The 15,959-nt window shown below is 43.6% G+C and overlaps 1 protein-coding gene across 2 annotated transcripts in view; it reads right to left on the bottom strand.

The window, feature by feature from the left end:
• The window catches only part of APOO (apolipoprotein O), a 114,961-nt gene that overhangs the window by 37,558 nt on the left and 61,444 nt on the right, over positions 1 to 15,959 (bottom strand). For both annotated transcript variants that reach the window (XM_040338263.1, XM_040338264.1), the window contains exon 6: positions 13,104 to 13,195. In XM_040338263.1, the coding sequence (XP_040194197.1) occupies positions 13,104 to 13,195 (92 nt within the window). The remainder of the gene's footprint in view (positions 1 to 13,103; positions 13,196 to 15,959) is intronic.

The raw sequence follows: 15,959 nt of genomic DNA, 5'->3' as shown, positions 1-15,959 counted from the left end.
AATCCTCGACTCCTGGAAATGAGGAGGAGGAAACTTTAGGAAATCTAATTTGTAGCCCGTGGCCACGGAAGACCGTACCCACTCGTCGGGAATGCTGGCTTCCCAAACCTCTGAAAAGAGTCGCAGCCTTCCCCCCACCTTCGTGGGTGGGGGCGCCCCTTCATAAGGGCTTGGGGGCTGGTTTTGCTGGTTTGCGAAACCACTGCTTTCTGCCTCTAGCAGCCTGTCCTTGAGACTTGCTGTTGAAGCCGAAGTTTGCTTTCGCAGGAGGCCGTCGATACTGTTTGGCATTAGAGGGCCCCTGCCCAGGGGAGTACTGTCGTTTAAACGCAGGCCCCTGAAACTTCTTCTTAGTTGGCAAGAGAGTACTTTTGCCGTTTGAAATGGTCTGAATGTATTTATCTAGGTCTTCTCCGAAGAGTCGTCCTCCATAGAAGGGAAACCCTACCAGGAGCTTCTTGCATGGGGGCTCGGCCTCCCAGCTCTTTAACCATAAGAGTCTTCTCATATGGATAAGGGATAACGATAAACGTGACGCTTGCTGGATAGAATCCTTAATTGCGTCTACTGTAAAACATATGGCCCTAGGGACATCCGAAAATTCTTCTGCCTGCTGGGCAGGAATAAGTTTAAGCATCTGCTTAATTTGATCCGATAATGCTTGAGCAACTCCAATCGCAGCCACAGCTGGCTGTACTACTGCCCCTGCCGTAGTGAAGGAGTTCTTAAGTAGTGCTTCCAAGCGTTTATCAACTGGATCCTTGAATACCTGTATGTTTTCTACAGGGCATGTTAACGACTTGTTAACACATGAGATGGCTGCGTCCACTGCAGGAGTAGCCCATTTCTTGGAAAATTTATCTTCCATAGGATATAGGGCAGAGAATCTTTTAGGTGGTAAGAAGATTTTATCTGGCTTGTTCCAATCTTGGAACAAAACTCCCTCTAATAGAGGGTGGATCGGAAACACTGCATTGCTTTGAGGCGCCCTCAGTGAGCCCAAAGCTGAAACCGTCGATACCTGGAGATCTGGTACTGGCAAGTTGAATGCATTATGGACCAGCTCCCCTTGGGAGACTGCTCCAGACTCCTCTGTATCCGGATCTTCGATCCCTGAACCTACTTGGTCCTTGTCCAAGAGATCATCCAATTCCCCTGAGGAAAGGACCTCCTCTTCTGAGGGTCCACGCTCGGGCGACGGAGATCTAATCCGTTTACTGCCCTGCATAGCTGTGGCTATCATTTTTCCCATTCTTTTCTCCATCTCTCTTAAAGAGGTGAGTAATACCTCGTCCGTGACCATCTTAGGGTTGGACTGACCCGCGCCAGCTCCAGCCCCAGATCCCGATGGCCCCAAGGCTCCCTGTGGGGAAAGCAGCGGCATAGCTTTGTCCGAGACCTCAGACTCTCTGGGGGAATCCCCACCTCTTGTACCCTCTGACCCGGATGCCATGGTACAATACCGAGGTACACCTGCTACCTATTGGTACTTGGAACTATAAAAGTTAATTGCCCAAACACCTGTTTGGGGGATAAAAAATGCTTCCTCTCCCCTAGATGACTTTTTTTTATTTATTTTTTTCAATCTTTTTTTTTTTTTTTTTTTTTGTTTGTTTCTTGTTTCAAATCCAGGAAAGAAAAATCATTCTGTCCCCCTGAGTAGTATTGCAAGAAAAACTATGAGATGGAAAGAAACAGCCTATTTCTAGGCTTGAAAACAGTCTTCTGAAGACTGCAATATTCTTTTTGGCCACTGTGTGTCCTCGGCGCCCCGTGCTGCCGCTCTGGTCTTTCCTCCCCAGTTCCAATGTATCGAATGCTGTTTGGAACGAAAAGGAAGGGCCGCCCCTTCCTTAAACCACTGACCCGCCCTTCCCCCCTCAGCTAAACGGCGCGAATTGCGCCTATAACACGTGAACGCGCGCGCGCCCGCCGATAGGGGGGGGGGGGTTGGGGGGAAGGGAGCCTCTCTGCTCCAGCTGGAACCACGAGGAGGTCAGCGTTTTGCCTGCTTTGCAGGCTCTGAGGAGGAAGACTGATGGAGCATCGCCTGGAGGCTTGCAGGTAAGCATAGCTCTCTGACACACACATACACTTTATATTACACAGGCCCTACTCAAATGCTTTTCCAACACTACAAGGGAGGTCACTTCTTATGGGGAAAAAATACACATAGAGCCATCCTATCATTAAGATATGTGACTAGTTTGCCAGATGCAGCGCATAACTTTTAGGCATGTCCCCTGTGACCCCCCAGAAAAAACCTGCCAAGAACCAAGTTCCGCAAGTTTTCCCCTCACTTACCTGCTCCATGCCACAGGACTTTGCCAAGCAAGAGGCCCAATCTTCCCCCATCTCCGTGGGGATGTCTAGACCTTCAGGCCCTGGGTTCCTATGAAGGATCCACTGTCCTGGGCCCATATAGCACTCTGGCAACAGAAACATTAGGCACCCAAAGGTTTCTAAGTTCTGGGCCCAGGGTCCAGCTCTCTAAAAAGAAAAGCATTATGGGCTATACCCCAAGGGTTTGGGGTCCGGTTACTGACCACTTTAGCGCTGAGGCCTTTGGACAGAACCGGTTAGCTCACCTAATCCCAAGGATGCGGAGGCAAGCTAAACCATGACCAACACCTAAGACACTGGCGTAAAAAACTGAGGTACTCCTCCTATGGGAGGGGGTTATATAGGGAGGGGCATTTCCTGTTTGAGATTGCCAGTGTCCATCACCTGAAGGTACTCCATATAACCCATATAGTAATGAATGCCGCTCTGTGTCCCGTGATGTAACGATAAAGAAACTGTGCTAGCTGGTCCTGGGAGGAGTTGTTCTGCAAGCAAGTCTGTGATGGAGATAGAAGAGGAAAGTGTGTATACACTAGGTGTATATAGTTCAAGTCCTTAAAGATTTCTACTGAGTGGGCATCCCATATCTACCCTTCCCTATCCAAGTTCAATTCCCCCAATGATGAAAACCTCGAGGGACAGGGATAGCCAACATCCTTCTGTATGCAGTGGGTTATGAGGCATGTGGGTGCAAAGATGGTGAAAGTCATTGGGCGACAGACAAAACTTCTTGGATATAAAAGAGGTTTTATTTCTCTTAACAGTCCTTTTTGTATTTTTGGGGGGGAGAGAGGGTAAGGGCCAGGACACCATTAGATATTTGCAAACTCAATTAGCAGACTCAGAGACTTCAATAGGAGGACAGCCTTGCAGGGAAAGGCCTCCAGCAAGAAGCCACATCTGCACGTGCCGGAATGCTGTCTCCTATGGCAACAGTCTTTAACAGTTTTTTTAGCTTCACTAAAACTGCTCCTTGTAGCTCTTCCATACACTGAGCTCCCAGTCTTTCAATAGACACTCTGATTCACTGCCACTGAATACCTTGAGCTCCACCAATCTTCATGGTGATCTCTTCCTCAAGATCACTCCTGCTTCTCTGCTGGGTCCCTAGCTTGGCACTCTAGATACCTCTCTTCACCCATGCTGGCCCGCTCGGCCCCTAGCTTGACACACAAGGCTGCTCTGCAAGCATCACCTCCGCTGGCTGGGTCCCTGGCCTGATTCCCACTGAAGTTTCCTGATTCTTCACTGTTCCCATCTAGTGAGAATGCTGCTCCAGTACTTGCTTAAGTTACTCACTGTGGTCCCTGGTAATAAGGCAGATAGTCTCTTTCTGGTGACAGCTTCCCCTCTTCTCCTGCCGGCAGAACCGTCACTCTTGGTTCTACTGCAAGCTGCAATCCCAACCCTGTGCTGCTCTCTTGCTTCTGGATAGGCCCTCAGCCAGATGTGCCTGGGATAGGCCCCATCTCCAGCTTAGCAGCCCGGGCAATACAACACACATCCACCTAGTCAGCCATCTAGGTGGCACAGAATCTCAATCACTCCACTCGAATATATAGGTTCTCCCAGAAGGGCATGGGATTCAAGAAAACCCCTGCCCATTGGCTGAGATACCCCACATATCCAATACCACCAAGTACCCAGCCACCTAGTGGCTGAAGAGAAAAGTGCGACAAGACCAAACTTAGGGAGAAATCAATATATCTCTATCAATCAACCAGGATAACTACTCCTCGCAAGTAAATTTGTGAGGAGCTCCCTGCCTAAACTACAGGGTGCTAAATAAAAAACAAAGCTGCAAGAACTGCTTACTGTCTTTGAAGTGAATGGAAAATTTGTGTGCCTGGCTGTATAGGATGGGAGATGACCAAATTTACCAGTGGCAGGGGTAGCGAGATATAAGACTAATCTATCTAGCCTTGTAAAGCAAAAATCGCTATACTTACCTGTTCAGCAGCCGATCCGGTCTCCAGCGACGGATGCTGTGTGCAGGAGAGAACCGACAATGGCTGGGAAATGCCTGCCAGCCGTTGTATGTTACTATGGGGCTTCTGTGGGACTGTACCGGAGCGGCTGCAGAACAGGTAACTACAGCAATTTTTGCTTTACAGAGCTAGATAGATTTGTCTTTCAAAGTGGCATAGAGTAGGATTAGAGTTAGTTTTTTAGCTTTTGCCTAAACTTCCACTTTAAAGGGGTTGTAAAGGTAAACGTTTTTTTACCTTAATGCATCCTATGCATTAACAGGCAGGAGAAAGGGGCAGCTGCAGCCGGTTCGAAAGTCCCGGGCGCGTGCTTGTCATCTTGTTCGGTTCCCAGCCTGGCCGTTGATTGGCTAGGCTGGGCGGATTGATAGCAGCGCAGCAATTGGCTGGCGCTGCTGTCAATCACAGCGGATGGCGCGGGGGGCGGGGCTGAGTGATACAGTCGGCGGCTATGGACGCCACTGTATCACGGGAGCGCGCTCGCAAAAGCTTTCCACCATGCGAGGGAGCTCGCATGAACGTGGAAAGCTTTTGCGAGGAGGAGCCGAGACAGCCGCCGAGGGACCCCAGAAGACAGGATTTGGGGCCACTCTGTGCAAAACGAGCTGCACAGTGGAGGTAAGTATAACATGTTTGTTATTTTCAAAAAAAATCTGCCTTTAGTGTTCCTTTAAGGCTTTAGAAACATTTAACTTTGAGCTACTGTGCAACCCCTTACTGTACAGAAATGTCATGGAATAAAACTAGTTAAACAGCAAAATCATTTAATGACTTTTGAAGGAATACATACAGTAATTGATTTTTGTTGAGCCGGCATGGACACCCACTGTTGGAATTTTGGCCAGCTTTAGCCAGAATGAATATTTAGATCTAAACCAAATTCTAGCTATAGAAAGCAAAGCAATTACTTTCAAACAACACTCAAATTCTGGCACTAACACAGCAATACTAAACCGACGGTCTATTGAGCTTAGAATGGTCAAAAAGGCACTGAACAAATAGCACAGTGTTCCAGCGGATGAGACAATTAGTATTTTGTCTGTGAACAGATATTGGATATAGAGAGCTCTTCATTATAAAATCAGATATAATCCACATAGAGCTGGCAATAAGGAAGACTTGATCATGCCACATCTACATTTACAAAATCATATGGGATGACTCATTATCACTCCATAATATATTATTTATAACACCAGCACCTGCACGTAGCATTAAATAGCAATGGTCAGTACTGTAGCTTATTTTTGCTATAACTGCACAAAAACTGGAGGAATAAAATAAATCCACTTACTGACCTCAAGGAATAACTAGGAGTGACAGAACAATTTCAGATCTGTCCCAGAGTCATCACTGATGCATCACTAATCTAAAGAGAGGGGCTTACACGTGTATCACTTCTCCACAACCTGCATTGTCCCCCAGCACCAAAAACAAAATCAGTATATTTTTAATAGGGCTGTTACCGATTAAAAATTTTGTGTTCGATTATTCAATTTTTTTTTATTAGATTAATCAACTAATTTCGATTCAATTAAACGCACATACAGATCCAACTACTTTTAGCGGATCTTCTTGCAGGCTGATTCCCAGTGCAGCTACCAACCACTGGAAAAATGGATAGCAGGATACAAAAAACACACAAAAGCAGCGCTCGATGGGAATAGCATTACAACTTTTTAGTCTTTAAGTAGGTAACAAAATAAATAATGCACTGGAGATAAAATCGATGTAGCTATATAAACTGTAAAAATAGTGTGAGTAATATCAAAAGGTAGCAAAAGCAGTCATAAAAACATGTAGCCAAGTATGATACTTGTATAAAAATGTGTACAATACCACTGCTGAATCCAGATGAGGAGGGGTTAACATCAGTCCGTCGGCATGTAGATGTCCCGGGAAGGGAACTATCACAACTCCCAGTGGATGGCTATAGAATCCCAGGTTGATAGAGGGAAGTGAGAGGGAAGTATAACAGCCCTTGCATGTGGCAGATAGTAAGGTCCCGCCGGCATGCAGATATGAAGGCACAGCAAAGGAGCCCTTCAGATGGACACGTCAAGCCCCACCGGTGTCCGTGACGTCAAGCCCCACCGGTGTCCGTGACGTCAAGCCCCACCGGTGTCCGTGACGTCAAGCCCCACCGGTGTCCGTGACGTCAAGCCCCACCGGTGTCCGTGACGTCAAGCCCCACCGGTGTCCGTGACGTCAAGCCCCACCGGTGTCCGTGACGTCAAGCCCCACCGGTGTCCGTGATGTCATAAGCCAAGGCTTATTATCAGACAAGAAACAGGCAGTGGTCATCAACCCTGTCCTCAGGGCCCACTAACAGGCCAGGTTTGCAAGATAACTGAAATACATTACAGGTGATATAATTTGCTGCTCAGTGATTGCAGTATTCTAGTCTGCATCTCCCCAAGGTAATACATAAAACCTGGCCTGTTAGTGGGCCGTGAGGACAGGGTTGATGACCACTGACATAGAGGATTAATACTGCTTAATTACATTAGGGGAGTACATTATAGGTATTGGATAGTGTTTTTTTTTTTTACACATAATAGTTTATAATAATTGATACAATAAAGCGTTAGTTCACCTTTACAGGAAAAAATGTAAAAGGTGAGCTAACACTGTACACCCTCCTCACCCACGCTGCCGGCCCTGGCTGTACTTACCCTTGGCAATGCTGAGCTGTCAGGGTCCCTGCAGCCACTTCATCAATCCAGGGAATTTAAAATCATCACTTCTGGGATGGACCAGAACAATTGTGACTGGTCAGCATCGCAACCGTGAACCGCTCTGGTCCATCCCAAATACACTGCACAGAGAACAGGGGAGGCACTGACAGCTCAGAAACACTGAAGGTAAGTACAGCGGGGACTGGGATTAAGGGGGGAGGGCGGAGGCGTAGTTTTTCCTGTAAACATTTTTTCCTGTAAAAGGTGAACTAACATTTTAAAGCACATAAGTTTTAAGTTCTCTGTGCACCTAGACGCGCTCAAAAGGGAGCGCATTCGGCGCAGTACAAATCCCATATCAAATCAAATTCAAATATATAAACTCAGCCCCTGTAATCTCATATAAGCTTTATCATATTAATGTAAATATAAAGATGATTTTAAACTAACTTTTATTAAAGAGGAGTTCCACCAAAAAACGGAACTTCCACTGTCCGGATTCCTCCCCCCTCTGGTGTAACATTTGGCACCTTTCGGGGGGAAGCAGATACCTGTCTAATACAGGTATTTGCTCCCACCTTCGGCGAAAGATCATTGCAGTACCTGCGGCGATATACGCCATGTCCGCGCCCCCCCCCCCCGCTGTCTTTTGGGAGAAACACATGTCCCAGAAGACAGCAGGGACCACTCAGAATGCGCATGTGCAGTAGGGAACCAGGCTGTGAAGCTGTAAGGCTTCACTTCCAGATTCCCTTGGTGAAGATGCCGGCGTCTGCACCCGGGAGCCAAGGGACAGGTCGGTTTTGGGTGAGGACATTGCGGGTGCCCTGGACAAGTAAGTGTCCTTATTTAAAAAATCAGCAGCAGTATTTGTAGCTGCTGACTTTTAATTTTTTTTTTTTCTGACGGAACTCCTCTTTAATATAATACATAGTGAACCTGCCATGAAGGTCCTTGTACAGCAACTTCCTGTTATAGGGGGACCATGCTCTTTCCGTGTCTTCCAATTGTTGTCTTGTGTTGTTACCCTGTCACAAGCTCATTCAGGAGAGAATTTGAGTAGCCATGACAATGCTTATTGCACAAGCAAGTTCTAATCTACTGTTTTCAGAGAAAACCTGAAAAAAAGGATGACCTGTAGCAGTTGCTAGAGTGAATGCATGTAGACGGGAAGCGGCTGGAGGAGAACAACAGGACAGTTGAACTGGTTTGTACTGGATAGACTTGTGTCTATTTTAAACCAAACTATGTATCTATGTAGCACAGAGATGCAACAAAGGATGAAAAATGTGAAAATAGTGCTTAAGTTAAATTTTTACAAAAAAATAAATAACAATTAATGTACAGTGCTTTATCAAACTAAACATAATTTAGAAAGTGTTTACATGCACTGTAAGGGTCAGGACTAAAAAAAAAAAAAAAAACACAACAAAAATATGAATGGAGCACTGAAACAGAAGGCATCTGCTATGCTATCTCTTTAGTTAGCCCATAATGCTCTAGGATGCCTTTATCATGTATTAAATTAACATTTGTAAAAAAAATGGGGAGTTTTACTTACCATAAAAGTGATTTTTGGGACACAATAATTAAGAGACTGTTCGGTTATACTGCCTCCTACAGGAGCATTTGCACACTGGCAAACAAAAAACCCGGTATAACACTCCTACTTCCAGCGTACCACAGAGGATCGGGACCTGTGTCCCTTAAAGTGTAAACCCCGCTATAATAAGGCTTACCTGTAGGTAAAACGAATATCTCCTAAATGTACGCCGTTTAGGAAATATTCACCCTGGATGCAGCCAGTTACATCACCGGTGCATATGCTCTGAAGGTTCGGCATACATTGAGGGAACTTCAGAGCTTCGTTCCGGAACCGAGGGCACCCGCGTGCATGCACAGGAGTGACGTCATTGCAGCTCCGGCCAATTACATAGCCAGAACGTGCAAACCTGGAAGAAAGACCGGGGGAAGATGCCAGCCCTCTCAGCAGTGACAATACAGCACTGGAGGGCTTTGTTCCAAGGTGAGTATTTAAAAAATGGGAGAGTAGCCAGCACTACAGGGGAGGCAATGGCGTATGTGGCTCTTGCTCCCCACAACAGCTCCAATTATACAAGTTTGATGCTCTGGAATCGCAGGTCAGCAAACCCAGACCACAATCAACCAGTCACCTGGCTGCAATCTAAGGGTTGCTGACCCCCCAGTCTACACTATTCATGGCACATTACAGTGGGGGCACCCCAGGTAAAAATTTGTATTAATGTGCATAACGAGGGCCAAGGAAAGATGGAAAAATCTCCAAAAGGCATCAAATTACAGATTAGAAATTCTTATATGTCAAAAAAAGTTAGATTTTATTTTCATCATTTACACTTTCAAAATGACAGAAAACAAAAAAATGGCGTCTGCAAAAGTTTGGGCACCCTGCAGAATTTATAGCATGCACTTCCCACTTTGCAAAGCTGAGACCTGCCAGTGTCATGGATTGTTCTCAATCATCGTCTGGGAAGACCAGGTGATGTCAATCTCAAAGGTTTAAATGCCCAGACTCATCTGACCTTGCCCCAACAATCAGCACCATGGGTTCTTCTAAGCAGTTGTCTAGAAAACTGAAACTGAAAATAGTTGACGCTCACAAAGCTGGAGAAGGCTATAAGAAGATAGCAAAGCGTTTTCAGATGTCAATATCCTCTGTTCGGAATGTAATTAAGAAATGGCAGTCATCAGGAACAGTGGAAGTTAAAGCAAGATCTGGAAGACCAAGAAAAATATCAGACAGAACAGCTTGCAGGATTGTGAGAAAAGCAATTCAAAACCCACGTTTGACTGCATGATCCCTCCAGAAAGATCTGGCAGACACTGGAGTTGTGGTACACTATTCCACTATAAAGAGATACTTGTACAAAAATGGTCTTCATGGAAGAGTCATCAGAAGAAAACCTCTTCTACGTCCTCACCACAAAAATCAGCGTTTGAACTTTGCAAATGAACATATAGACAAGCCTGATGCATTTTGGAAACAAGTTCTGTGGACCGAGGAGGTTAAAATATAACTTTTTGGCCGGAATGAGCAAAGGTACGTTTGAGAAGAAAGGGCACATCATTTAAAGAAAAGAACCTCTGTCCAACTGTTAAGCATGGGGGTGGATCAATCATGCTTTGGGGTTGTATGGCAGCCAGTGGCACAGGGAACATTTTACGAGTAGAAGGAAAAATGGATTCAATAAAATTTCAGCAAATTTTGGATGGTAACTTGATGCCATCTGTGAAAAAGCTGAAGTTAAAGAGATGATGGCTTCTACAAATAGATAATGATCCTAAACACACCTCAAAATCCATGGGGGATTACATCAAGAGGCGTAAACTGAAAGTTTTGCCATGGCCTTCACAATCTCCTGACCTCAACATAATTGAAAATCTATGGATAGACCTTAAAAGAGCAGTGCATGACAGACAGCGCAGAGATCTCAAAGAACTGGAAGACTTTTGTAAGATACAAAGATACCTCAAAGATGGGCAAAGATACCTCAAACAAGAATGGAAAGACTCTTGGCTGGCTACAAAAAGCGTTTACAAGCTGTGATACTTTCCAAAGGGGGCAGTACAAGAAATTTACTCTGCAGGGTGCCCAAACTTTTGCAGACGCCATTTTTGTGTTTTCTGTAATTTTGAAAGTGTAAATGATGGAAATAAAATCTAACTTTTTTTGACATATTATAAGAATGTCTAATCTGTAATTTGATGCCTTTTTGAGATTTTTCTATCTTTCCTTGGCTTCGTTATGCACATTAATACAAATTTTTGATCCCCACTGTATCAACCAGAACCTGTGCCGACTGTCCCCTTAACATTATATTGTCCAGATATCCTATAATGAGGATACCTTGAAAGCATATTAAGGTGAGCACATTGACCAGAACTTTGGTGAACACTCAAGGTTTAGAACATAAGCTGAATAGCAGGATCACAAACTGGCAGTAATGGGGACCCATAGCAAAGAAAACATCCTTGATGTCCACAGAGACAAGAAAGACTTCATGATACAAAGGCTACGATAGATCTGGATCATTCCATATGGAATTTCTAGGCCTGAATGAAAATATTTAGGGTCCTGAAATCCAAGATGGGGCAGATGACCACTTTAGGTTTGGAAACTGAAAATAGGTTGGAGTAGAACCCCTGGACCTGTGCCAAAAAGACTGGAGCTATAACTCTGTGCTGCAGAAGATCCACAAGGGCTGCATGGTGATCTGACAATCTGCGTGGTGATAGAGGCAAGGTGAAATTCATGAACCTAGGAGGGGGATGAGGGCAAATTCTAGTCTGTAGTAGCTCCTTGGAAACCACCTCCCTCAAATGTCTGCAAAGACTAACAAACGTTCACCCATTTTGGAAATGGGGAGTATTCCTTCATGCTAAATAAGACTAATCAGGGGGCTTGAGGGACTTGGATGTCCATGGGTTACATGGAGACTGGGTGCCAGACTTGTGCTTGGCTGTGGAGATTGAGGCCTGGGAGTCCTCTGAGGGGGAATGAGCCTTCCTGGACTGAGCTTTTTTTTTTAGGGCACGCAGAACAGGTTTTTTTTGCATGCTGGTTTTGAAGCCCAACACTTGAGCCAAAGAGTTCTCCTCATGTTCACTGACAGGACGCTCATACAGGAAACAAGATGGAAGACCTCTAAGAGACTGTCCATGCAGTTGTTTCAGGTTGCAGGCATGAGCTTCTGATTCTCCTTAATTAAAAAAATATATAAAATTTAAATAGCCAGCTTGCATATAGCAGTTAGATCTCTACTGATGGCTTTAGCCAATTAGCTAAAGTTTGGCAGAGTAATGGGATGATTAAGGCTTTGTTAAGAAAAAAATAGCTATCAAAAAGGCTAGTCTTTTTGTATCAGAGCAGAGAAAAAGTGTCCATCTTCCTAGGACACTATGAAAAATTAAGGTATTAGGGGAGGAGGAGAGGAAATAGTGAGCTGGTCACTGTTTTTTTAGTTTTACAAAACCTCCTGTAAGCGGAAGGAAAACTCAAATATCTGAATTTCTGCATCCCTCAATCGACAAGAAAAAACGAAAAGAATAACAACTTCTAGGGCTTGTTCACATCAGCATCATGTATTGAGGTAACACATGCACCACTATGAATTGTGTGCTGCAGCGTGCTTCATTCCTGCAGCCTATTCATATTCAAAGGGCCCCCAACACAGATATAATCGCTCTCATTTATTTTTAAACTTAATGGAGTACAGCATACATCATGCAATGTGATGTGCTGCAGTGCATGTAGACAAGTTATCTTGGCATGCTATTCAAAATGATTGGCATCGCAATGCATTGCATCATTCTGTGCCGTTGTGTTTTTAAAGATGGCTAAAATAATATGGTATGATGTAGTTTAGGTATATAAGACTCTGGAAGTGATGATCTGCACCTAACAAAGAGGTTCCACACTGTAAAAGAGCTAAAAAACAAACAAAAATGGCAGCTCTGTGATTGAAGCCTAAAGTAAATTGCATGCACACAGCAATGGAAAGAAAAGTGACAAATGGTTACAAAATTACACTAGGATATAAAATAACCACTGTTGCTGCATGTATTTCAGGTTACAAGAAATATTCAATTACAGTAGTTTCCATTAAATAATAAACAGACATTGACCTAGGTAAACAGAAAATCACAAGTGTACCCATGTAGTTGATTCTGGTAACACAATAATGTGTACTTTTCTCTGAAGCTCCTTTATTGCTCTACACACAATGCACTTTATAAGTACATTGTTCTGAATGTCATGGCGTATTCTGTACCTAGAAATTTATACCATACTAAATACATAGTTCCTGATGCTGTGACAAGATCAGTGTGTTACTGGTAAAATGCCAAAATGGGTTTAGAAAAGGTCAGAAAGTCACAAGAGACATACATCTTTGCCTCTAGTGGTTAAGGAACATATTGCAATAGTATCATGAAACAAAACAACACTAGCCCAATATATAAAATATATACACACATATACATATATATATATATATATATACACACACACACACATATTGTATATACACACACACTCTGAATTATGGTGTAATACCTTTGCAATTGTAGCTGCCTGTTGGGGGTAATAGAGAGAGGCACCAATTCCCATAAATCCCAGAGGATATATTATTTTCTTTATTCTTGAACCTATTGGCAAAAATCAGAGTTATATACACCAAAAAAAATGATTGCAAAGGCAGTTCAGTACAAGGGCCCACTAATATTTCTATTCAACCATCTGATCATATATTGTTATGACCTGTAAGGAGCACTGAGTTTAGAGACACTGGGACTTGATTAGAGAGCTGATAAAAAGAGTCATTAAAGGCAACTCCAAATCCAGCATTCTGCACAGAATTGGTTGGAACAGATTTTAGATCACCAGGATTTTTAGTATTCCAGATATTTTAGCTTTGCACTGTTGGGCACTAAAAAGCAGCTGCTATAGGAAGCGGTTTTATTAAAGCATATTTCAAAATATAAATAGTTGCTCTTGTCCATACTATTTTGAGCTGTCCCTTCCTTTCTGGCTAAGAACTGTCTGACCGCGTAACATATCTGAATGCAATTAAAAAAATAAAATAAAAAAAAACCCCACAGTTTAATGAGTTCCCCTGCTTTACAATCAAGTCAATGTGGAATAAGAACAATTTAATCTGTTTGTGTGACCTCTATGCTGCGCTGGTTGGAGGGGGGGGGGGAGAAGCGTTGTCCGCATGAACGAGCAGAAGCCATCCTATTTATCATCTCACTCTTCAAAGAATGATGGCTTTTTTTTTTTTTTAATAAACAATCATACTCTAGATCACTCAATTCTCGGTCTTCAGCCTGCAGAGAGACGGTGATCGTCAGTCACCGGCTCTCTGCCCCTCCAGCGCTCACTGGAGCACTGGGCTGTGGAGGGGTGAGGAGTGGATGGGTCAGTTTCCAAGCAGCTTGCTGAGTGGCTGAGCCAACTGGCGGTCCAGGCATCTGAGTGGATCATGACTGTAAGGTCGGGATCTTTCCCAAGCCTGGACCGACTGAGTGATGTTCTGTGATCCATAGAAGAAGCATAGCCAAAATAGCTTTAGCTATACTTCTCCTTTGATGTGTCTGTAATGAGGCAGCAATATTGAGTTAGGTAAAAACACAACACGCTTTATCCCATCATGAAGGCAGGCGTGTACAAAAAATTATTTTGGATGTCTAGTTTGGAAGGTTAGAAAATGTCTATATTAAAAGAAGTATGGCCAAAGCTGTTTTGTCAATACTTTGCCTATGAATCACAGGAGTGCAGATCATGCTGCAAGTCTGACTCGTTTTCAGCAGACAACGGGCTTCACCCAGATGCCTGGATCGGAACCACTCAGATGGCTGGCGACCCACTGAGAGCCTGAGCCAGTCCCTCCCACCCACTCCACAGCTCCAGTGAGTGCTGAAGGGGAGAGCAGAGAGCCGCTGATTGACAGTCACGGCTCTCTGCTCAGAGCGGAGGGGGAGAACTGATCGATTGCGGTGTTTCATCACTCAGTCTTCACTGTAGAGGTGGCAGGGGACAGATGCAACGTCGGATCGACCTGCATCCACCTTTGTGAGTATAATTTTTTTTTTTTTACAATCCCAAACTTCTCTTTTATTACCTCCCAAATTCTGTAAAAAAACAATACAATTTCTATAGGTTATATACTGAAATCTAAACAGCTGTTCCTTTAAAAACAAACAAAAACATGGTTTTGTTTATACTGGTATTCTCTTGTAAGAAAGCAACTTAATTTAAAAAAAGAAAAAATGATAAATGCAAAGTTTTTTAAGAGCAAGAAATCAGACATCTACATAAACTTTGTAACCTGGTTTCAGGTGCATCTTCGCCAGTTTCTATTTTAGAGTGAAACAGAAAACAGCGCAGCTTTTGCATTTAGACCTCATGCACACTGGACATTTTTTCAGTTGCTTCTAGGGGTGCGGCTGGCATTTTATGACATGTACATACGGTCGGACTTTTGACCAGGCTAAACTCTGACGGAAAAATAGAGAACCTGCTCTCTATCTGAGTCCATCAGAAATTCAGACGGAAAAAGTCAGATGGGGCATACACACGGTCAGAATATCCGATGAAAAGCTCCCATCTGACTTTTTCCATCGGAAATTCCGACCGTGTGTATGCCGCTTTAGGCTTTTAGGAGAATTTAGTGGCAGGGGGTTTTAGAGCTAGGAAAAAAAAGCACAGCCAGTCTGTCCAGGAGTAGCAGAGTTTGGCCACAAAAAACGCTTGCTGCTACTAAAAGCTGCTAGGCGTGTTTACCATGAATTCATTTTAATGGCCAGAATAAATAATTGTATTTATTGATTAACAAAGAGATATGTTATCAACACCGACAAGCTTCGGTGCAAAGCTCTTCTTTATTGCACGATCACTAAGAAATGCAAAGTTTTAGGATTGCACAGGGAACCTTCTACTGTACAGGCATGTGATGAATGCATTGCTTTTGTTAAAACAGTATTAAACCCCAAAGTAAACATTTATTATATTGCAGCTTACCAATTCTTATGCAACGTACACACGATCGGAATTTCTGATGGAAAACGTCAGATGGACTTTTTCCATCGGAAATTCCAACCGTGTGTATGCCCCTTCGGAGAAATTCCATCGAAATTCCATCGGAGTTTAAATATAGAACATGTTTTATTTTACTCTGATGGAATTCCGTCGTGCTTTTGGCCGGGCATTGGTATTGGTTTTCATTTTTATATATTTTTTCACTTCTTTTCACCTGGTGATCCAGCCAGTAAGTCTGTTGTTTTTCAAAAGAATAAGCTCACTTGCAGATGTAGCAGTTAGAGAGATAAGAAAAAACATTTACCACCCACAGGGGTGCTTAAAATTATCAGCTTTTATTTATGTAAATCCTTTACCTTTAAATTAAGGAAT

Source organism: Rana temporaria, chromosome 2 (genome assembly GCF_905171775.1).
Source record: "Rana temporaria chromosome 2, aRanTem1.1, whole genome shotgun sequence".
In the NCBI taxonomy this organism is placed as follows: domain Eukaryota; kingdom Metazoa; phylum Chordata; class Amphibia; order Anura; family Ranidae; genus Rana; species Rana temporaria.
Note: the sequence above shows the minus strand (reverse complement) of the source record. Positions and strands in the feature narration are given on the sequence as shown.